Below are 25,676 nucleotides of genomic sequence, written 5' to 3' on the forward strand. Positions count from 1 at the left end.
CTGTATGGGGAAAACCAAATAGATAGACATATAATTATTCAAAACCCCCCCGGCCACGCTGTCCCTCATGTCAAATACTGCTGGCCGTTATGAGAGCTATGTCCATGTCCCCTAGGGGAGAGCAAATAGATAGACATATAATTATTCAAAACCCCCGGCCATGCTATCCCACGTGTCAGATACTACTGGCCGTCATAAGAACTATGTCTTTTATTTTAATATAAGCCCTGTATCACAGCATCTAATATTAATAGCTGGTGTCAAACTCACCCAGCACCGCATTGTATGAAGAGAGCATTGGAGTGAACACACAATAATTAGTGGATAGACATACAACAAATCAAGCCTCCGGGCACGCTATCTCGTGTGTAAAGTACTGTTGGCTGGTATAGGGGCTATGGCCCTGATTCAGAGCCGGACGCTCTGACCAGAGCACTCGCTCTGAATCAGGGCCCACCTTCATAAATATGGAGCGTCCTCCTGGACGCTCGTATAGCTGTGGGTCACCACCCACAGCATATACGAGCGTGCAGGATGATGGTCGCGATGGTCTTGACCATCGCGACCTTCGCCACTGCGAGCAGAAGCCTGCGGTTGAGTTTTTCAACCGCAGGGCCCGGAGTGATTTTGGCTCTATCAGAGCCAAAATCACTCCCACTGACATTCCCTTGGGAATCAACATCGACAGCACGCCCCCTTTGATCAGACACTACGAGCGAAGGAAAGTCCTTCGCTCGTCGCGTCTCGCACATGCGCACAACGGAGCTCCCTCCGTCGTGCGCATGCGCAGTGCAGACCATCGCGAGTGGGTCTGAATCAGGCCCTATATCTTTAGTTTAATATAAGCCCTATATCACAGCATTTAATATGTATTATTGTATTATTGGCTGGTATCAATCTCGCCCAGCATCACGCTGTATAAGGAGGACATTGAAGTGGACATACAACAATTAAAATCTCCGGACACGCTAACCCGCGTGTGCGGTACTCCTAACGTACGTTTCGCTAACGCTTCATCATAGGATCAACCCGACAAGTGGGTTGCATGGAGCTATAATCTCACTAGTCACCAATCAGTGTGTTAGTTTATGACTGACAGATCTGTCAGCCTATCCGTATTACCTGTCAGCTTACTTACTGGTTAAATCACGATCCTTGTATTTTGTTACAAAGAGGCTATTGTGATGTCTATGAATGACAGATGTTCTAGCCAATAAGCTTTCACTATTATTCCTCTCAATGAATATCAGGCTGAGGGATAGAATATAAGTATATTCAATATATGGAAAAAACAACAACAATATATAAGAGACCCAAGAAAAAGAAGAACATTATTCTATATTAAATAGTCCATGAGTGCCCCTTTTTGGAACACTTTTTCTTTTTGAAGTATATGTATGATTGTTCCTGGGTGCACCCCCCTTTAAGTAATAACAATAATTCTGTACTAACACTAATACAAGGAAAGGACATTGCAATAATATATAGGTCTGTGCGGACAACCTTTAGTTTGTTGGTTCATTTACTTCAAGTAAGGCAGATATATTCTGCAATATATTGCTTGGTGAAAAAATATTGTGAATCTGGCACTAAAGGCTTAATTTAATTTCAATCCTTATTACAGCGGCATAAATAATTTAGTATTGCAGTGATACTAACAAATATGCCATTGGTATTGAACATTACTTACCCCTCCGGCGAGGTCCAGCGATGTTCCCCTCCTCGGCTTTATCCTTCATGCTGATGCTGGCAACAGGGCCATAGAGGGCAATGCTGGGCCCAGGTACTGTAGTGAGCATGGCCTAGTCACGGAGGAGTGGCCATACCCCTTACAAAAAAAAGTATGAAAAAGATATTATTTGTGGTGCTGCGCCACGCGCAACACAGGGGGGGCGCTGTGCACCCCTCCAATAAGCCTGGGAAATTAATACCTGCTTCTTCACCCCTTTGACACTCCTGGCTGGCAGCCTACAGCTGCCAGCAATGGACTATGTCAGGTGCAACAGTCTGCACACGTTCAGCCTGGAAAGCTTAACTGATGGTGCAAGCAGTACAGTGACAAACAGCTGTAATGGTGCATACACATGGTCAGATTTGTTGTCAGATATGAACAATAACAATTGCAAAAATCATTCATATCTTTGACATGTTGGGCATGCATTGATGAATGATGTGCGTACCCTCATGTCCGATGGTGATTTCTGAAATCGACTGTGTTTGCAGTCAGATTTTGACGATTTAATTCATTTTAACACTGTCAGAAATTGTTCATCGTTGGTCAAGTCGTTCAACGTTATCGTTCATCATTATCGTTGATCTAGCAAATCTAACCGTGTGTATGCCCCATAAGATAAGCTTTCTTCTGTTATCAAATACTGAACGGAGAATATAGCCCCTTTAGCAAGGGGTAAAGGGGTTATGCTCATTGTTAAATGTGCCCTAAGTGTTACCAGATTTTCATTCCAACCAATCAGCTAGTTGGATGGTTGTACAGGAAATCTTTACGTGTGTACCCAGCCTAAGTCTGACTCCAGGAACAGGAAACTGCTGTTCAACTTTGCTGTTGCAGTGATTGTTATGCTCTCCAGTGTTTTCCACGAAGTGTCCCGTGTGTTGTTTCAGCCCTCATGCCGACCTCCAGTGTTATTTGTATTAGCTCCCATGCTAATTCTCTGCGTGTTACTTTAGCTCTCTCACAGAACTCCAGTGTTTCATGCAACAGTTCCTGTGTTGCCTTTCAGTGTGCTGCTCAGCTCTCAAGCTGCCTCGCTTCAAGCAGATTGCTACGAGTAATTTAGCTGTCCAGCTGCATCCCTGTTTACTTCGCTCCTATAGTGGCCTCTACTGTGACTGCATCTCAGGCTCTGCAGTGTTCGTTCCCAATGAACCCTCCTCGTGACTACCACCACTGTTCAGCTATTCATATCTAGTGCTGACTACTTTCGGTTCTCAGTATTTCATATCAAATACTGACTACCATCGATTCTCAGTGTCTCATTCCAAGTGCTGATTACCATCAATTCTCAGTGTCTCATTCCAAATGCTGGTTACCATCACCATTCAGCATCTCATACCAAGTATCGATTACCATCGATTCTCAGTGTCTCATTCCAAGTGCTGACTACCATCGATTCTCAGTACTGGCTACCATCACCACTCAGCACCTCATACCAACTATCGATTACCAGCACCATACCAACTACCGATTACCATCGATTCCCAGTGTTTCATTCCAAGTGCTGACTATCATCGATTCTCAGTGTCTAATACCAGCTATCGACTACAATAGCCATTCAGCATCGTGTCTCATTCCAAGTTCTGACTACCATCGATTCTCAGTGTCTTATACCAATTCTTACTGTATTCTTGTGTCTACATTTCCCAGTACAAGTCTGCAATTGGATCTCTAGAAACCCTCAGTACATCCCTGTCACATCTACAATCCCTGTGTTTATCAGTGCAAGTCTGCCTCCGGATTATCTCCAGTGACTATCCTGATTCTAGTGTCTTCTAGTGTTTACTCATCTCTAGGGTTCCTAGTGTTAATCCGTGCTAATATAGGGCCTGATTCAGACCCACTCGCGAGTGGCTGTCCACTCGCAAGTGGGTCGATGTTAGGCACTGAGCATGCGCACGACGGAGGGAGCTCCGTCGTGCGCATGCGCCAGACGCGACGAGCGAAGGAAAGTCCTTCGCTCGTTGTGTCCGATCAAAGGGGGCGTGCTGTCAATGTTGATTGACAGCACGCCCCCTTTGGTGGGCGTGCCTCCCTGACGGGGGCGTTCCCACGGGAACGCCTCCCGTCAGAAGCCGGCCCACTGACATCACTAGTGATGTCAGTGGGAGTGATTTTGGCTCTGTTAGAGCCAAAATCACTCCGGAGTTTGCGGTTGAAAACCTCAACCGCAGGCTCCGGCTCGCAATTTCGATGGTCGCGATGGTCACGACCATCGCGGCCATCAAAATGCACGCTCGTATAGCCTGTGGGTGGTGACCCACAGCTATACGAGCGTCCAGGAGGACGCTCCATGAAAATGGAGCCCGGCCCTCATTCAGAGCGTGCGCTCTGCTCAGAGCGTACGGCTCTGAATGAGGGCCATAGTTTCTGGTCTTCCTGCCACTCCCAGGTACCTGTCCAGAGGGCCGCGACCTGCTCACTTGGTGCAGCAAAACACATATCCCATCTGGAGGGGTCACTGGTGAAGACCACCAACTGATTTAGACTGCACGCCTCTGGGCAGGTCTAGCCAAATCTGGGTTTGGCTGCAATAGGGAAACCTAGCAATGTCACTCACCTGCTTGTTCTCTAGCCACCCTAACCCCCTGGCTTTTGTCCTCTCCTGAAGAACTTCCCATATGGTTCCTGATATTTCCTTGCTGCTACCTATAATGAAGTACCAAAAATTAGCAAAAAAAAATTGATGAACATAGAGGAATAGGTATTGAAAGTAAAAATGAATGGCTTGAATTCTGTGAAATCCAAAAACACCCCAACTTGGGGTTCCGACAAGAACCGAGGCCCGGCTGTGGTCTTCCCGTTAAGTTTGGTCTCAAAGAGATGGAAAACATTTTTTTTTCTGGAAATATTGGAGTTTACATGTTTTGGATTGCATATAATTGTCCTACCCTTGTGATCAGGCACCAATTCACACAGGAGAGTGTGGGCTGTAGTTGTGCTGCAATACAATTAAACTAATTGCCATTAGAGGAGAGAGTTGTAGGTCGATGTGGGTGGAAGGGTGGAAAAACCAATATGCATCTTTAATCCGTGTGTCAGGGTCAGACACATACTAGTTAGCAGCTGCAATCTGCAAATAGGCTACTATCACAGTGTGTTTGTCAGACACAAGCAGCATTCTGCAAACAGGCTCTACTGTATGTTAGAGAACTTGAAGTGAGCTGCACTTATAATTGTTTTTCACAAGCATATGTAGCTACAGTACATGGTAGTATATATTGTGTATGATGGCAGAGACAGTATGATTACAAGTTGCTAACAAAAAAATACTGTGCTGTCTCTGAGTGAGCTGCACCACAAAGACATAAAATTAAATTTAGATCACGTTTCAAGAGAAGATTGTGTGCTTTTGAGAAGTAGTGTATATTACTGTACTCACTAGTTGTAGTGTCCCCAAAAACTATTTTTTTTGGTGGTTTAAAAAATATTTTATAATTCAATTTAGATATTTAAAATTAAGACTGTTTTTGAGAGGCAGCATATATTACTGTACTTACTGAGTGTTGTGGCCCTGTCAGCTGCACCCCAAAACAAGTTGAAAATTTTTTTTTTTTCTAAGTTTAAAAATAATTTTCGTGTTTTAATAAAACTGCATGTTACAGTTAACAGTCCCTCATTTCCCTATCTCATTGTACGTTCACAGGGTGTGGTGGCAGTTACAAGTTGAAGTGCAGTAGCTTTACTCCTGTCCTGGTGTAAATCAATCATGAATCAGTCTATAGAATAACAGGAGCAACCCACTACTAGTGCTGGCAGTTATAGTACATCTTCAACATCTAGATTTAAAGTTCAAGGGGTATGAAGGTGTAAGAGACAGCAATCAAAATCTAAACAATGTTTTACAACCTTTAAGAAAACATCACATCTAACTATGAATGTAAATATTATTGCTGAAAAATGTAAAATTGCCAACATGCAATACATCACAAGCAGTGGCCAATAAAGGCTCAGTCCATGGATTTTCTTTGCAAGTGGTGTTACTGCTCTTTCATGCACTAGAATGCCTATTGCTAAAGCTAATGCCAAACACAGTCAAGCATCTTCTGTTACCTCACAATTACAGGTCCATGCAGGAGATGCTGTCTGTGGCCAGTAACATTTCTGGGTATTTTTGGCATTTAGCAACAGCATGTAGAACATTGCAGCAGCTGCAAGAACAGTTTCACTTGCCATGCCACCAACTGAAGCAAGATACAGTAACCAGGTGGAATTCCATAATTTATATGCTTCTGAGACTGGAGCAACAGCAATAAGCCATAATGGCATATAGATCAAGCCATGAGATAGGGAGAGGAGGAACATGTTACAACCATACTGTAGCATGCTAGATAATACTCTTGGTTTTATGCAAGTTACTGAAACCATTTAAAATTGTAACCTGTGAAGCAGATAGAGAAGCTGAAGGGGGAGATGAAACAAAGTATGTTGGACTTGTAGATTAAGTTCTTCATTTGCTTTGCCAGGTCCAAACGGTTTGCAACATCTTGCAATTGAACTAGTACATTTTGGCAACCATGCTTGTTCCTAGGTTTAAGTCCTTTGTAATGTCTTTTTTTCCAACTGACACAAATCTTAAGAGATGCAAAAAGCTCTTTGCGAGCAAGTTGTCAGGTCAAGTGGCACATGACACGATGTTTCCTGCTTCAGTTTTTCCTGCAAATGTTACTGCAAGGACAAAACAGACCTTTTCCAAGAGACCCATTGATGATGATCAGTCAACACAGTACACCTAAGAGAAACATTATGACATCTGGTCAGACTTAAAAGAATTGCCCACATATATATACTTCTACAGTGACTCAATCTGATACAGTAAGCATCAACAGAATGGCGGAGGATTGCTTTTTACAAATTAGTATCTTACACATACCCTTTGACTACTGGGAGGAAAAAAGTCAATTTGGAGCCCCTTGTACATACTAGCGATGGTGTACTTAAGCTGCCCACCTTCCAGTGTGTACTTGGAAAGAGTGTTTAGCAAAGGCGAGGGTACTCGGCGTTGGTGGCTACTTCCAAAAAAAATTAATAAACTGATGTTCATCAAAATGAACTACAAATTCCTTTACTGCCAATAACAAATAGACTGTAATGGTGGATTCCAGTGGGGATGAACTAATATTGTGTGATGATGATGATAATAACAACAGAGATGAAGGTGACGATGAGTATGATGACATCTTGAACTTTGAGGATGATAAACACTGTTAGACTTAAGCTGATTGGTAACTTGGTTTAACCAAACCACCAAAATGTTTCTTTTGTGGGGGTCCATATAAACCAAGCACTTCAGCCACAAAAGTGTTTGTCCTTGTTGCTGAAGTGCTTCTTTTTCAACTGTGCAAGTAATTTTTAATATACAACTTAAGGGTGAGTGGGAGGTACCAAGGACAATTCCATTGTGCTCCACTTTTCATTAAGGGCTTTGCCAATATTGTATGTGTCTGAGAGGCAGCATATATTACTGTACTTTTACTGGATGTTAATACAAAGAAAAATTCTGACCAAATAAATACTAGGTTACAAGTCTCCACGCGATTTCCACCACTATGGTCCCGTACAATGAATGTGAATAGTGATGGTGACTGTATGACTACGTGTAAACTATTATGGAAAATAAAGAAGATGATTATATTAGCCAAACCGAATTTATGAAAATACTAAAAGGTGCCCTCTTTTAATGAGACTCTATTTTATATTCCCCTTAATAAACTATGATGAGTACAGATCATCTGAGTTGCTCTTTTCAGCTTTTCCTCTTTTGGTAGATGTTGAAGTATCAGCTCCAGCTTCTCAACTCTCTTCTGGAGGCCATGACAGCAGCATACATCTCATTCTGTGTTGATGTTCTTTATCTTGCAAGACCATTCATCACTAGCTTCTCATTTAGGAGCATAGTCCCTGTTTCCTGCAGTTTCCGTATCGATTACAGCCTGAGCTGTGATAGACACATCAGCCCCCACATGTTTCCTATTTACTTTTATTTCTAGTAGTAGTAAAAATGTAATGCTAACTAAATAGTACTCCACCTCCAATCACATGTACTGGCCTGAAGCACGTTATTTGCTCGATGAAGAAGTTTGTTATTAACTTATTATCAATTTCCACTAGGCAGTTACTCTGGGGCCCATTTATTATTGAATATTTGAGGTATAACCCCAAAAATACCCGTGATGTATTACAGAGGGAAGGCTGCAGGTATCTCTGCTGTGATCCCTCCATTCCCGTAGGCAGCTGCATCCCTTATAGGTTTCTATGGGGGATGCGATGCTGCCAGATTTACCAACATCCGGAAATGCGTTGAATTCCAGATATTGGCTCCCACAGCTAACACCATAGCCTATGGGCTACACTGCGCATAATTAGCCAGCTGAGAGATCCTCAGGAACCCTCTCCCGGCAATGGCGGGTGCGCATGTGCAGTTAGCGGGACTGCGCATGTGCAGCAGCTCCGGCACTGGCCGGCAGCTCTACGGGGACATCGCAGGTAAAGGCTCCTATCGGCGCCTCTCTCCCTGGATGTCCCAGATGATATATCCGGCCGCTCTTATCGCATCTTGCAAAAACATACTGTACATACCGGCTGCCCAATTCTGGTATGAACGGCGGGCTAACCCAGCCACTGTCCCAGCTGACTTGGCATGGAAGTGATGGGCCTGACAGCCTCCAACAAGCGACAGGTGGGGGTGCTGAACAGCGGGGCCAGGGCATTCGGTCACTGGCAGGGGAGGAAAGGGGCTGGCAGATAACGGGGAATAGGTGATGGCAGAAACGGGAGGGAGGAGAAAAAGGGAAACAGGTGCTGAAAGGAAGGGGAGAGGGGGAAATGGAAAACCAGGAAGGTAGGAAAGGAGGATTTAAAAGGAGACAGAGAGGGTGGTAGGAAAGAGAAGAAGATGGAATGAAATGGGAATGAAACAAGAGAAATTGCAATGTCTATGACACTTAGCCAGCCTGGTTGAATAAACTGGAAAGAGGAAGATGGCACCTCTAACCAGGCTATTTATATGGGACCTATAAGCCCTCCCCTAAATCCTACAATAGGCTTATACTCCTCAAGTGACCAATAACTAACTGCACCCCCCTCCAGCTTTTAACTCTTAACTTATCTAACAAAATGACATAACAAACAGAGAGGTTATCTATCCTCAAACTTATTCAAGTATTCGGATGCATAAAAGTGTGTTTGTTAAATCAATTGTGTTTTATGTGTTAAATTAGTTTTTAATGTATAACCAAATTCAAAAACACATTTACAAGTTTTTAGGATAGAAACAGACACATTTTCTAATAATAAGGCAACCATGTGCTATAACACAGTGGTTCCCAAACTGGGTGCCGTGGCGCCCTGGGGTGTCTCTGGGCACTTGCAGGGTTGCAGGTCAAGTAACAAATACATTTATTTTTAGTCAGTGTAATAGGCAAAACCAGTGGGTAATGGCTGCCAATCAAAAAATATGTGGACAAAATGAAGCACAGTCCTGTCAACCACCACATAACCTAAGGGCGACATATAAGCACAAATTACTGCATTTACTTTTTGTTGAATTTCTCAATAAGATACTTTTAGCCCAGGGATGGCTTGGAAAAAAAGCTGATGCTCTAGGGAATTGTCATTCAAAAAAGTTTGGGAATCTCTGCTATAACAACATTATTTGCCTACACACTTGTGTTCACAATTCGACATCATGTACGATTTCCCTTGAACTCTCCCCCGGCAGCTACCTGGCAGTCCTGCACACGATTTGGTGTAAAATATGTCCAATGTGACAAACGATCTATCGTGCATCCTTAACTTTTTCCAGTGCATCGTGTCCCAGATTGGCAAATCTGCCCTACAGCAGAGCAGATCTGAAGATGCGATGTACGACCTGCAGGGATACTCATGATTTGGGCATATTTTACACGATTTGTCATCGCGATGCGTCGGAATCAGGCAAATTGTGTAAAATATCGCTATGTGTGTAGGCACCTTTACCATGTTGTCCCTGGCCACTGCGGAATGAGACGCTGCTGCTTCATCATCCTCTTCATCTAGGACAGGGGTCTTCAACCTTTAAGGCAGTGTGGACCACATAAAAAAATTAAACGAAGCCGAGGGCCACTAAGCTATACTGCGATATTTAAACTCTGCCCCCTCCTCACACAATTATGACCCATTACTGCCCCCTCCTACAATTTTAATTATGTCCCATAACTGCAGCCCTCTGCAGTGCCCCCCCCTATGCAGTGGCCCTAGTAGTGGTCCCCATTGTGCAGTGCCCCCAGTAGTAGTCTCCCCTGCTGTGACCCCAGTAGTAGTCCCCCCTATGCAGTGCCCCCAGTAGTGCCTCTTATATAATGCCCCCAGTAGTAGTCCCCCCTATTCAGTGCCCCCAGTAGTAGTCCCCCCTATGCAGTGCCCCAGTAGTGCCTCTTATATAATGCCCCCAGTAGTAGTCCCCCCTATTCAGTGCCCCCAGTAGTAGTCCCCCCTATGCAGTGCCCCAGTAGTGGTCCCCCTTATGCAGGTCCCCAGTAGTGCCCCTTATACAGTGCCCCCAGTAGTGATGCCCCCTATGCAGTGCCCCTTATACAGTGTGTTTGTTTCTGTCTGTAGTGCAGACTGCACTTACTGCGGTCTGCACTACAGTAACCAACCATGGGCCACGGGAAATGGCTCCATGGCCCGCGGGCCACGGGTTGAACACCCCTCATCTAGGGTATGAAGAGTCTCCCTTGACAGCTCTTGATCAAAAGTGAAAGTGAAAAGGTTATAATACCACAGATGTGGTATCTATATCTGATCTGCAGCTGCACCAGATCTACATGAATCTAAACTTTTGTTGCGCTCCTTCTTGAACACGGTGCGTAAATTAGCAATTTTGTTTGACCCATGACAGATTAGCAATAGGAATTTTGGACTTGGCAACCTCAATGAGGGCATTATATGCCAGTGTCCTTTTTTTGCCGTTCATATATGAGTCATCCTTGCACTTCCATAGGCATGGATGTGCACGATATACAGCTATAAATTCTGTTAGGAAATTTGTTTTATTTTCTGTAGCTGTTGTAAATAAAGACTGAACTTATGTGTTTGCAAACGGCATTCATGGCCGATCAGAGCAACAACTAAATAATCCATTGATTCCATTGATCCAACAAAAAAAATAATTGATTCGCCCCCTATGTGTCTGTGGCACTTCTTACAATTATAATATTCAAATGTTATCAGACATTTAACTTGATGGGGTACAGTAGCTCCGAGTTTTAAATGTGAGACAAACTTGGACCTTTTCACACATTTAGAGGTCCAAATTTGTCCTACAATGTGGTAAATGTAAACTTGTGATTTTGAGGCCATTACATTATGCTAGTATGTGCACATTTTTCCCTATGTAATCTCAGACCTTGCAATGCGACTTGCATTATAAGGTCCGAGCTATACAGAAGCCTACAAAGATCTGCGAGATCTGTGAAGGCTTCTGTTTTGTAAAAAAGAGTAAACTGTAAAAAATAAAAAAAGTGAGTCCCCCCAAAATATAACCAGTTCTGCCCTCTGTTAAGTCTGCCCTGGTTCTTAAATTACAGGGACAAATACTGAATGTGTAGGGTTCCCCTGTATTTTATGAACCAGCACCAGGCGCTGTTAAGCCGATCCTGATTGTGGAAATACAGGGGACAAAAAAGGTTAGTGGTCCCCTGTATTTTCCATAACCAGCAGATATGCAGATAGAAAGTCATCGCAGAGTGAGTGACAGGACGTCAGCATTTGGGGGTGGTGATGGGGGAGTGATTGGAGAAACACAGGCATGTCTGTCCGTTAGAATGCCGTTTCCCCACCTCCCCCAGGGATCCTCGGCCTGGGCTGCAGTAGTGTATAATGCTTGGCTGGGAGACCCGGTGAAAAGGTCCCCTGGCTGTGGCATTACACCCCCGCTAGAAAGACTCCAGTTAAGATTATGGAAAGTACAGTGGCCCACTAACCTTATTTTCCCCTGTATTTTAAGAACCAGGACAGGCTCAACAGTGCCCGTGGCTGGTTATTCTTTTGGGTGGATGCACTTTTTTTTAATGTTTTTTTTTTTAACACAGAAACATGCACGGATCTCACAGATCTGTGCATGTTTCTGTGTTAATCAGACCTGCTCAGGCTAGACTCACTAGCCTGAAGCAGGTCTGTTTTCTCACAAGTTTCCAGACTGCAATAGTGTGCGAGTTAAACACTTGTACTCTAAATACATTACCTGACATATCCTCACAATGGCAAAACATCTGGATGCGTGTATTGCCATTGCGAGTTTCAGGAGTGTGAGAAGCATGTTCTCAAAATGTGTGAGTATAGCTCTATACTCGCACATTTTACTAACTCAGGGCCTGATTCAGAGCCACTCGCAAAAAGCGAGCGCTCGCTCTGAATCAGGATGGCCGCATGTTTTTTTTGTTCGGCCTCCTGGCCACTCGCTAAGCTGTGGGTGGTCACCCACAGCTTTAGCGAGCGGCCAGATGATGGTCACGAGCATCGGGCTTGCGACGAGACCCTTGTGGTAGGGTCTCGTCCGTCGCAAGCCCCAGTGAGCTTCCGGCTCTAATAGAGCCGGAAGCTCACTACTGACATCACTTGTGATGTCAGTAGTGCCGCCCCCAAACGTCAGGTATTCCTTCAGGAACGCCTCAGTTTGGCCAGCCAGCCCCCCACCCCGCCTACAAAATGGGGCGAGCCGTCAATCGACATCGACAGCCACCCCGTTTGTAGCGAGCCCCGGAGCGAGAGAATTTCTCTCCTGCTCCGGGGCTTGCGCACGCCGTGCGTGCGCACTGCCCGGCCATCAACCCACTTGCGAGCGGGTCTGAATCAGGCCCTCAGGTCCTATTACATTTTGTCCCCATGTTTTTTTAATATGGTTAAATAAATTGTTACATACTAAAGTTTTTACATCCTATTTTTTTTCCTATTTGTTGTGGTTTGGCACTAGGGGCCTGATTCAGACCCACTCGCGAGGGAGGACTGGACTAGCATATTATGCATTCTTTGCACCCTAAGCCGCAGTCTGATTGACAGGCTGCAGATGTTTAGAGGTGGGGAGAGTGCGATGCTGGGCTGCATACCCAAAAACTTAGGCATGTTGTTCCTGTTTTTTTGAGAATACCGAGGCCAGGGTCCACGTTTTCCAATGCTGATTTACTGGCCCTGGGACCCTGCACAGCGTGAGAAACCTGAGGGTTACTCAGATGAGAAAATAGAGAAACCAGATGCACCATACAACCATTATATATGCATAATATGCAAGGTTTTTGGCATAAACTTGGCCAAAGTTACCGACCATCGTCAAGGCAACCTCATCTGGGAAGTGCTTAACACTATGGGGGTCAGGGGCATATCTATAATGGGTGCAGGGTGTGCGGGGAACACGGGCCCCTGGGTCCATGGGGGGCCTGCACCGCACACCCTGCACCCATAATTTTACTTACCTCTCCGGAGTCCCACGTCGGTGCAGGCGTCCAGCACTGTAAAACGACTGGCGGCCATTTTCCCATTGTGTGCACATGCGCAGTAGAGGGAAAATAGCCGCCGCCATTTTCCCGATTACCTGTGCATACACTATAGACTCTGGGCACACTCTAGTGCCCAGAGTCTATAACTCCGGCGCTGGCCGCGCACAGCTCAATGCGCTGCCGCCCGCTGGGGGGAGAGGAGGGGGCCCGTGTCGGAGACTGCACACGGGCCCCCTCCTCTCTAGAAATGCACCTAATGGGGTTTCATGTCTGGGGCATGGGGCACCCGTCAAACCACCCCAGCCAAGTGAAGTGTGATGTGTTAGGTAATTTAAAGTGGCTGCTTAGTGTTGGTGTTGGAATAGTACTAAATGCATGTGGGTCTGACCTGTGGCTGTGGCTTTGTTATACAGACTGTGCAGTCAGTAGATGATGGGTCCCTAATTAAAAACATCAGAGGCAGACGGGCGGGGTGCTAGTCCAGATTGGAGGAGTCTCGGCCTTCATGTATGTATATATATATATATACACATAATAGAAATAGAAACGAAACAGGCGGCACTAGGATGCCATCTGCCCCTTCATCAGGATGTCATCTATGACATCCTGATGAAGGTGCAGATGGCTCTGAAACGTTGATGAGATGATGGTTTAAAATAAAGCACAGCACTGCTTTACCTGCTTCACAAGTCTTCCGAGTGCCGCCTGTTTCGTTTCTATATAGTGGGGACGCCGTTCCCTGTAAAAGGAGGGCACCGAAGCAAGTATCTGTTCATTTCACCTAGTGAGTGCCGGATCATTGTTGGTTCTGTACACATAATATATTAAATATTTTGGGGAAAGGGGGCCTGGACTGCACACCCTAACACATCTGCGTATTCCAATGCAAATTTACTGGCCCTGGGACCCTGCACAGCGTGAGAAACCTGAGGGTTACTCGGATGACCAATGTTCACACAAGTGATCCGATGCTGTGTCTTTGCACGTGTTTGCCCACCCGCAGCTTACGCCATCTGGGCTACACTTTATAGATATCACCAGAAGAAGGTTGCACCAGAGCCCTACCCTTCATTGGCCATTCCTACGTGTGGTCAGTAGACCGCGCATGCACAGGAGTCACTCCAAGCTCATCACGGGGACAGGCTCCTTTTGGGGACCTTGTCCCTGCGGGTGCTATTTGAGACATTTGGGTGACATTCTCACATATAGCAATACGAGTTTGGGTTCACTTATTAAATCCAGATCGCATTATGATTATTGTTAAATGGATCTGCGTGCCTGCGTGCAGCTTTTCAATTCCGTCTTTAGCTGAATCAGGCCATTAGTTAAAAGGTAATGACGCATATTATTTGTAAAAGCACTAAATTTTGCACATTAATATTTAATGCTGTTTACACACTGGCAGAGATATTAGCCGATCAATTCATTTTAACATAGCTTGTCTGCATCGGCCAGTGTGTACTAATGATATGTCTGTGAACTACGTTGTTCACAGACATACTGTATCACGTCGGCTGTGCTGCACAGCCAATGCCCAATATATCTGCAGATATATTGGGGCATCATGCTGTGTGTATGGGCGGTCAGCTTACTGCCCGTCCACTTGTAGCAGAGGCCACGGGAAAGGGATATGCCCCCCTGCCAGCAGGACCAGATGACAGATGATGGTTGTTCATTGTGTTTGAACAACCATCTTCTGCAGATATATCTGTAACGCCAGGTACACACTAGATGATATGTCGTCTGATCCGGCTGGATTGAACGTCATATCGGGCACATCGTCTAGTTTGTACCCTCTATGTCGCTGACAATGCATGCTCTTGCGCATCATCAGCGACATTGCCCGTTGGACCTGCATGCTGATCCAACGGTTGACATCATAAGCGAGGGCCATGATGCCGAATGCAGCATGGCCCCCACTGCCGCGCCGTCGCTCCTTACATCGGCAAGTGTGTATGCATTTGCTGTTGCTGGGACCCCCGCAGGGTCCCGTTGTACGATGGGTCAGCTGGGTCCACATCGTTACATGTGTATCCAGCTTTAGAAATAATGTAATATAACACATTATTTGTTACAACACTAAACTATGCACATTATTACTTAATAAAGTAATAAGGCACATTATTTGTTACAGCACTAATCTATGCACATCGGTCGCCCACATACACAGTACAATTATTAGGGCGATCTGCTGATATCGGGCGGATCGCCCCGATAATTGTACAGTGTATGCCCAGCATTAGTAATAGAAAGTGCAATATCTCGGCCGGCAGGATGCCAGGACTTACAATTCAGATGTTTTTAGTTGCTGTGCTGTGTTGCGCTGTGTCAATGATTTCCCTTGAACTCCCGGACAAACGATCTAGGAGCACCAAATTATAACTTGCCTCCGGGCATCTCGGGTGAACTTACGCCACTGTCTCAGTGGCAGTTCCTTCTAGCATGGAGGACAGAGCTGAAGATGCACGGATACACCATAAATGCGTAGTATTGCACAAGGTTGGAGGTCACGCATACGGCAATCTGGGGGTCCTAGTGCCAGACAGAGAGACAGCGCAGGGTCCTCCCTCATAACACTGAGCACAGCTGATCCTTTTTTTACTGTTTTGCTTCTCTAGAGTTAGCAACAGCCCCTTCTAGCTTTAGTAAATGGTATGTACTGTATGTATTCCATGTATCTATTTCGGTGCATATTCTCAGAAAAATGATAATGGATAGCCACTTGCCCCCACTTAAATTTGTGCTTCGGTGCAATGGTGCAGTTCACATTACAGATGGTGTAATAAATAGGTGTCAGACCATCTTTTAGAAAAGTTCACTCTTATTGGACTCCACCAGCACACAGTTATTGCACTACAGTAAATATCAGTGTCCAGACGTCCTACACAAAATCTGACGATCGAACACCTTGGGCGCTGTCACTCTGTCTCCTGACTTCAACAATGGCCTACTAAGCTGCTACCCTAAACTGTCAATAACAGGTCGCTCTGAGGGAGATGTCTCAAAACTTCCTCTAAAGAGTGGAGATGAGGACAAGTGGAGAAGTAGCCCATAGTACCCAATCAGCTTCTAGCTAGCATTTATCAAGTACAGTCTATAAAATGATATGTTGCAGCTGATTTGTTGCTATGGGCAACTAATCCTTTTTACAAGGAAAGATGCATACCCCCTAGTCTCTGCAGCGCTATATGACTATCACTAGTTTTGCACTCTGAACTCGCTCCTGAGTAACTTATGACTGCAACTAGTGTATGGGTCAATCTACTCTGGCCAACTACTTGGCAAATTCAAGGTCAATATTGATGAGCTTGAACTCAATTGGACACATATTCAACCTCCCCAGAATCAGCTCTAGGGCTTGGGGTACAGGTTCTTTCTCCTCAGCAGGCACTTGAAAGGTATTTAAATGTTCTGATATTGTCCCTCAACCTCATTCTAAGTCCATGGTGGCACTCACAATCCTACTAACAATGGGCGCAGTTAGGAAAAGGGGTGCTTCTCTTATGCACTATCACATGCAGCTGTTGTTAGTGGCCATCCTGTAAACTTCCAATTGATGGAAATTAAAAGGTCACTGGGATAGAGCACTACTACTATGGGGTAGAAACAACTCTGCCATAGCAGCATAGAGAACAACTTAGTTGTAATAAATATGTCACTGCTGTTATTCTCAGAGTACATGAATCATGCCCCTTTCTCAAATTCTGGCAGCCACTATCGTCCCGCCCTTCAGCCACCTGTCCTATAAGGGTGGAGCCAGGTGACTCAAATGTGCTCCGTCCCCGTCTGTCCCTTTCCCTCCCCAACCTGCAGGATGTGCACCGTGACGGTAGCAGCATAGCCTGGCAGACCGTCGTCCGCAGTGTCAGTCAGCAGCCCAGCACAGCATGTCTCCCAGCACACAGGCTCCCCCGCCGTCCAGCACAGTGCGGCTCCTGGCAGCGCTCTTCTTTGCAGTCACATCGTTCCTGACTGTCATGGTTAACAAGACCGTGCTCACCGCCTACAGGTAGGAAGGAAATATCGCGTGTGTGACTGTGCCGTGCCTGGTGGGGACTGTCAGCGCATGACTGGCACCTTAGCAACGAGTAGTGATAATGTGATATCAGGGTACCTACCAAGACAGTACATAGACCCCAAAGTGCTGGAGGTAAGGGTGGTCAAAGTAAGTGCCCTGTAATTTGACGGCATAATTTCAAACATTGCACAAATAGACGAGGCTGAAGTTAGCTTCTTATTCACTTTGTATTCATGTTCTAGCTTCTTATTCAGAACATGTTATATTAAAACAATTAAATCAAATTGGATTTCCAAGTTCACATTGTACAAACAAAAAAGAGTGTCTATTACACAAATTTCAATTGTATTGTGCTTGGCCCACAAAGGTTTTATGTATGAAATAGGCTGGTAAAGTGGGCACAACCACCAGATTTTATACATTTGAACAAGTAGCTGTAGTTGTGCAAGGGTTAAATAGCAGCCGGCAAAACATTAGACACTTGGAAGGCACAGAGGGGGGTCACAGACATATGACCCACTTGCAATCTGCCTTGCCCAACAAGGTTTTGGGCATGAATTAGTGTGGTAGAGTGGGCGCAGGGTCCAGATTTTTTATATTTGAATAAGTAGCTTTAGTTGTGCAAGGGTGCGTTGGGTTACAAATTTGACACTTAGGGGTATATTTACCAAGTTTTGTTTTGGTCCCGATTTGTCCCGTTTTTAAACACGGATAGGACCGATCAAAAACGGCCCCTCATTGGCAGGTTACACGTGGATCCCAGTCAATGAGCAGCCGCTATACGTAAAGTGGCCTCTGATTGGCTGGGGGGCAGTGGGATTTCCTGAAGAGGCCCGTCGGCTGGCATTCACAAAGTATTGGTATGTGTCACAACACAAAAGATTAAAAAAATCACCTGAATTTAATAATAGTAAATTCCCGAAAAAGTTATATTTTACCCCAGATTGCAATCTCGGACCAACACGAATCTTAGTAAATTTACCCCTTAGAGCCCACAGAGGGGGTTCACTTACATATGTTTTATTTGCAATTTGCCTTGCCCAACAAGGTTTTGAACATTAAATAGGGCAGTAAAGTGGACACAGGCACCAGATTTTATACAGTAGACTGATCTGCCGTCCGATAGACCGTTTCCAAAGCTATACGCACTTGCCAATCGGCTGCTCAATATGTCTGGCCTGACATCACCACTGGACGGGCATTTCAATTTGAACACATAGTTGTGATGTCAAAGGTCGCAGTGGTCATGATGGCGGTTTTTACGGCCAGTATACGTTCACACAGCCAAACGTAACATTATATCTGCAAGATACAGTCAGGTGCATAAATATTGGGACTTTGACAGAATTTTCATATTTTGGCCTCTATTCACCACCACAATGGCTTTGAAATTAAACAAACAAGATGTGCTTTAACTGCAGACTATCAGATTTAATTTGAGAGTAATTACATCCAAATCAGGTGAACGGTGTAGGAATTACAACGGTTTCTATATGTGCCTCCCACTTTTTAAGGAACCAAAAGTAATGGGACTATCAACTCAAAAGCTATTTCATGGACAGGTGTGGGCTATTCCCTCATTATTTCATTATAAATTAAGCAGGTAAAAGGTCTGGAGTTGATTCTAGGTGTGACATTTGCATTTGGAATCAGTTGCTGTCGACTCTCAATATGAGAGCCAAAGAGCTGTCACTATCAGCAAGCCATCATTAGGCTGAAAAATCAAAACAAACCCATCAGAGAGATAGCAAAAACATTAGGTGTGGCCAAATCAACTGTTTGGAACATTCTTAAAAAGAAAGAATGCACCGGAGAGCTCAGCAACACCAAAAGACCCGGAAGACCACGGAAAACAACTGTGGTGGATGACAGAAGAATTATTTCCCTGGTGAATAAAAACCCCTTCACAACAGTTGGCCAAATCAAGAACACTCTCCAGGAGGTAGGTGTATATGTGTGAAAGTCAACAATCAAGAGAATACTTCACAAGAGTGAATATAGAGGGTTCACCACAAGATGTAAACCATTGGTGAGCCACAAAGACAGGAAGACCAGATTAGAGTTTGCCAAACAACATCTAGAAAAGCCTTTACAGTTCTGGAACAACATCCTATGGACAGATGAGACAAAGATCAACTTGTACCAGAGTGATGGGAAGAGAAGAGTATGGAGAAGGAAAGGAACTGCTCATGATCCAAAACATACCACCTCATCAGTGAAGCTTGGTGGTGGTAGTGTCATGGCGTGGGCATGTATGGCTGCCAATGGAACTTATTCCCTTGTATTTATTGATGATGTGACTGCTGGCAAAAGCAGCAGAATGAATTCTGAAGTGTTTCGGGCAATATTATATGCTCATATTCAGTCAAATGCTACAGAACTCATTGGACGGCGCTTCACAGTGCAGATGGACAATGACCCGAAGCATACTGCAAAAGCAACCAAAGAGTTTTTTAAGGCTAAAAAGTGGAAAAGTGGAAGCGGCCAAGTCAATCTCCTGACCTGAATCCGATTTGAGCATGCATTTCACTTGATGAAGACAAAACTGAAGGGAAAATGCCCCAAGACATTTGCAGTAGAGGCCTGGCAGAGCATCACCAGGGATGAAACCCAGCGTCTGGTGATGTCTATGCGTTCCAGACTTCAGGCTGTAATTGCCTGCAAAGGATTTGCAACAAAGTATTAAAAAGTGAATGTTAGATTTAGGATTGTTTAGTTTGTCCCATTACTTTTGGCCCCTTAAAAAGTGAGAGGCACATATAGAAATGATTGTAATTCCTACACCGTTCACCTGATTTGGATGTAATTACCCTCAAATTAAATCTGAAAGTCTGCAGTTAAAACACATCTTGTTTGTTGCATTTCAAAGCCATTGTGGTGGTGAATAGAGGCCAAAATATGAAAATTCTGTCAATGTCCCAATATTTATGCACCTGACTGTATATCTGCATCCTGTGCTTAAGGACCGACCTGACATGTCTGTGAACTATGGGCCTGATTCAGAGCCACTCGCTAGATGCGATCGCTCGTACGATGTGCATGCAAATTGCGTAGGCCGGGCTATCGCACAGCATTGCATTAGCACGCCCAATATTTCCTAGAAAGCGATCACATAGTGTATGCAACACCCACCAGCCTGTTTGAAGACACCCACTTGTGCATGTCATGTCCAGGAAGTGTATGCAGCCTTCGGTACATCAGATGCTATCGCAGCGCTTGAGGTTGACCATACCCTGCCACAAGCACTGCGGGCACATCAGTGTTAAAACAAGCCAGGTGACGTGTACTATGATGCTGTCTTATAATTATGCACACCTCTAAAACGCTGTTGAGTTGGTCAGGCACGCCTGCGTTTGCACCTCCACTCCCCCGTTCTTAATGGCCAGCCCCTGTTACCACCTACAAATGGCTTCCCCTGTCACTCACTCTGCTGGGCTGTCTATGCGTAGCGAGCGAATACATTGTGAACTTTCGCTAAGGTATACACATGCGCAAATGCATACACACTGCATACCATCGACAGCAGCGAGAGTATGCATCTTAGCGAGCGGGTCTGAATGAGCTCCTATGTTCACAGACATATCGGGTGCACAGCCTACGATGCACTCGTGATATATATCGACAAGTGTGTACCCAACTTAATTTGCCCTTGGAATCATGACTAAAATCAGATCCATATTTTATACCATAGAATCATGCATAATAGGTATAAACTTTCTATACTACGGCCCTAACTGTGTGGAGTTTGTATATTCTCCCCTTGCGATTTGAAGGCAAAGGGTGGTCACGCCAAATATTGATTTAATTTAGATTTCTCTTCTATTAGTTCATTTTGCATTTTGTTAATTGATAAAAATAAACTATTAACACTTCTATTTTTGAAAGCATTCTTACTTTGCAGCATCTATTCCACACCTGCCTAAAACTTTTGCACAGTACTGTAAATGACCCCCCTCTGTGGGTTCCAAGTTTCTAATGTGTTGCTCAAGGCTATTTAACCCTTGCACAACTACAACTACTTATTCAAATGTATAAAATCTGACCCCTGTGCCCACTTTGCCACCCTATTTCATGCCAAAACCTTTTTGGGCAATGCAAATTGCAAGTGGGTCATATGTCGGTGACCCCCTTCTGTGGGTTCCAAGTGTCAAATATGTTGCCCAAGGCTATTTAACCCTTGCAAAACTACAACTACTTATTCAAATGTATAAAATGGTGCCTGTGCCCATTTTACCAGCCTATTTCATGCATAAAACCTTTGTGGGCCAAGCACAATACATTTGAAATTTGTGTAATAGACACTCTGTTTTGTTTGTACAATGTGAACTTGGAAATCCAATTTGATTTAATTGTTTTAATATAACATGTTCTGAATAAGAAGCTGGAACATGAATATGAAGTGAATAAGAAGTTGCCGAATAAGATGCCAACTTCAGCCTCGTCACAAATAGCACAATAAAATGGATAATTACTAAGCTTGTTATAATATGAAAACAAGTAAAGTAAAATCTGACCAAACTGGTTATTAAGCTGTAAGATATATGTCTAACAGCTCTCACTAGCAGCAGCCTGCTAGACACTGGGTTAGGTCTAAATTCAAGTAGGCTAAGGGACCTCTGATGTCACAACCATGTGACCCGCTATGGCAGGAGGAGGAGCAAGGTCTGCCAAAGTTCAGAACATGGAACCCAATGTGTACCATCACATGCTCGTTTCGCTTGCCACAACTGCTAGCCCACCAACCTTGCCCCTCCCCCCTGCCATTGCGGGTCACATAGTTGTGACATCAGGGGTCTTATAGCCCACTTGGTTCTAGCATCAACCAATAACAGAGAGATGGGGGAGGAGGTCAGAGATGAAAACCCTGACAGAAAGGGGGAGTGGGAAAAGGAGGGATGGAGATGAGAGAGATACAGATGGGGGGATGTTTGGTGGGGGACAGAGATGAGAAGTTGGGGAAGAACCTGTTAACGATTAGCGCTGCCGCACTGCTGAACAACCCCCACAAGACTTGCCATAGCTCCCCTTTCTCTCCCCATAAACCCAGTTCCCATTGCCCAAAGGGAGTTAGGGGGACAGAGAGGAGATGGGAAGGGCGAGAGCGGGGGGGGCGGGTACTAATTACCTGGGCCCGTATCTGATGCTGCAACCCTCCTTCCTACCTGTCACACGCTGCTGGGTGTTGGGCGGCAGTGGGAGATTGCTCTCTGCTGCGGCAGTCTCCTCTGCCTGTGGGGGGTTTGCTCTGGGCTGAGGCATTCTTTCAAATATATAAAATCTGGTCCCTGTAAAAAGGTTCTTCGCGGTGCTGCAAAAAAGTTTTTCCCCCCCCTAAGCGTGCGTGACCACGCCTACCGCGATTAGGCCATGCCCCCCTCCCTCCGGTGTAGGAGAGAAACGGGGTGAGCTTAGATGAAAGAGACATGGAGTAGCCACACTATCTAATGACCCAACAAATGATGGGTCAAAAATACTACTCTATCTATCTATCTATCTATCTATCTATCTATCTATCTATCTATCTATCTATCTATCTTTTAAAAGGGCAATTCTTTAATAGCAAAACACCCAATACCTTGTAACACCTACTATCACACACGGAGGGGGGAGTGTGGTGGTCTGGGGCTCTGTTGCCAGATCCCGGTGACATAACCCAGACAGATCACATCATAGTGATGCGATATATCTTGAAAATACAGAGTGATTCAGAGATACTTACCCAACTTGCGGTGTCCCACGAAGTCAGCCTCCTCAGCAAATCAGCTCATCTGTGTTATACCGCGACTGTGACCGGTCCCAGGATACGGCGCATTCACCGGCAAAGTATAGGCTGAGCCGGCCATGGGAGAGAAGGGGCAGCAGGCAGTCAGATATAGGGAGTATGAACTAGATAAGAGAGGTGCTAAATCTGCCTTGCATGAAGATAAGACTACTCCCCCATCAATCCCTTAGGGCAGGAAAAAAAACCACTGCTAACATTCTCAATCTTAAAGAGTAAACACCAACACATAAAACAGGCAATACACAGAGAAACACGTCATGGTTTAATCACCAGTTTACCTTTGTATTTCAATACAAAACCTTCAGTCCTATTGAGATGAGTGCTAAAAAGAAAGACTTAGGAGCTGATTCAGACCCGCTCGCTAGGATGCGTTCGATCATAGCTGGCTGATATTTACAATCTGCGCATGCGTATGCATCACAATGCACGTGCGCTAACTAAACTAAAGATCAGGAAGCGTCTGCTCGCCCAGCATAGACAGCCCAGCTGAATGAGTGACATGAGAGGCCATTTGTGGGTGGTAGCAGAGGCAGTCCACTAGAAACGGGGGAGTGGAGGTGCGAACGCAGGCGTGCCTGAGTGTCTCAACGCCGTTTCAGAGGCGTGCATAATTAACTGGCAGCGTCATTGAACACGTCACCTGGTTGAATTATACACTGAAGTGCTTGTGGCAGGGTATTGTCAACCTCAATCGCTGCAATTGCATTCGATGCTGCTAAATGTACCAATGTTTTCATGCACTTCCAGGAGATAACGTGCGCAAGTTGGCGTCTAATGAATGGCTGGTGGGCGTCTGCATACACCAAGTGATCGCACGCCAAGACATAGTGGGCGTGCTAATGTCTTGCTGTGCGATCGCCTTCCTTGCTGGGTGTGCGCAGAATTTGCATACGCTGGGTGCGAGCAAACGCATCTAGTGAGCGGGTCTGAATGAGCTCCTTATGCTGGGTACACACTGGCCGATATATTGGCCGATCAATTGATCGGCCAATATATCGTGCCCCCGTTGGCCAGTGTGTACAGACGATATGTCTGTGAACAACGTCGTTCACAGACATATCGCATTGGCTGTGCTGCACGGCCAATGAACAGATATGTCTGCAGACATATCTGTCCATCGGCAAGTGTGTATGGGCGATCATCCGATCGCCCATACACAGGGGTGCAGAGAGAGGGGGGGGAGCTGCGAGCGGGTACTACTTACTCGGGTCCGGCACAGCTCCCCATCCACAGCAGCTGCACTGAGAGACTGTCCGAGGCTGTTAAAGCAGCAGCCCGAGCAGTCTCCTATGCCAAAGGAGGGGAGCGGTCATGCTGATCACGCCCCCCTTTGGCTGTGCGCCGGGCTGAGGGCCACACAGCGCCCCCCTCCCCAGCACGGAGCCCCGCTTCAGAATTTTTTTTTTGTTTTCACGCCTCCCGTGATTAGTCCACGCCCCCTACCCACCCCCAGTCCGGCTCGACCCGCAGCAGCAGCAGATGATGGTCGTTCAGTGTGTATGAACGACCATCGTCTGCAGATATATCTGCAGAACACTTGATCTGCAGATATATCTGTCAAGTGTGTACCCACCTTAAGTCTCTATGGTGTCAAAAGTATCATATTATGAATGGTGGACGAGCAAAAAAAGTTAACCCCAATGTATTTCCCATTATTTAACAACTTCTGACTGCTCAAACATCTTCAGCTAGTGTAGAAAGATTATTTTCTTCTTTCGGTTTAGTTCATTTGAAGCTTCGAAACAGACTGGGAACTGAAAAGGTCTCTAAACTAGTGTTTTTATTCAAAATGTTTAATGCTAGTGACATTTTCAGTTCTAATGCTTAACTCCTTTTTTGTGTTTGTGCGTTTCTTTGAAAAGTGCTTTTGCGTGTTTTAATTATATTTAGTCGAAAATTGGTTTTATTGAAATATGTCAAATAAATCATATCAAACCCTAATAACTTTGGTTTGTTAATGTTAGAAAGCATTAAAATGTGATTGCTCAAGGTTTCTAATACATAGCAATATTCATTTTTCATTTAAACATTAATGCAAAAAAACTATTTTAAACCAAAAAAAAAACGGTTTAAACCAAAAAAACAGGATTTTTTTTTAAAAACTGTTTTTTTTTTTTCCCAACCCTGTTTTCTTGTGATCAGTATGGGATGCATTTTGCGTGAACATGCCCATACTGTACTTTGACTTCTCTTAACCCTCTCAAAACAATGTTCCACCTCCCTTATATGACTATGTCTACCCTAACATGTATGTTCCTTAATTCTCTTGTTTTATTTCTGTACCCCCACCTCAATTAAAAATTTTGAGACCAAATCAGTACAACATACAAATATTACAACATACTACATTAAATTTATATATATAAAAAAGTAAACATTCCAGTTCGGTGCAAGAATATAATCATGGGCACTTCACATACAGTACTACATTGAAGTACTAGTAGCAATTAGAGAAAAACTAAAGGAAAAAGAAAAAAAAAATTGATGAGAATAAGGAAAGAAAGAAGTGGGAGAAGGGAGTCATCTATTTAAATCATGTTGTCTTAGGAGAGGGAGAGGTAATGTGCATTTTGTATTAAAGGGTTTCTTTTATAGGTTAAACAACTATGCCAGATAGATGTAAAATCAGAAGAAGGGGACTTCAAAAGAAAAGATAGGTCTTCCATA

At 44.7% G+C, this 25,676-nt stretch overlaps 1 protein-coding gene across 1 annotated transcript in view; it reads left to right on the forward strand.

The window, feature by feature from the left end:
* Positions 1-16,997: 16,997 nt before the first annotated feature.
* The window catches only part of SLC35D2 (solute carrier family 35 member D2), a 177,983-nt gene continuing 169,304 nt past the window's right edge, over positions 16,998-25,676 (forward strand). Inside the window, exon 1 of the mRNA XM_088470079.1 lies at positions 16,998-17,218. Within this exon, the coding sequence (XP_088326205.1) occupies positions 17,097-17,218 (122 nt within the window). The 5' untranslated portion in view covers positions 16,998-17,096. The remainder of the gene's footprint in view (positions 17,219-25,676) is intronic.

This window comes from Taudactylus pleione, unplaced genomic scaffold (genome assembly GCF_031769625.1).
Source record: "Taudactylus pleione unplaced genomic scaffold, aTauple2 ptg000095l, whole genome shotgun sequence".
In the NCBI taxonomy this organism is placed as follows: Eukaryota; Metazoa; Chordata; class Amphibia; order Anura; family Myobatrachidae; genus Taudactylus; species Taudactylus pleione.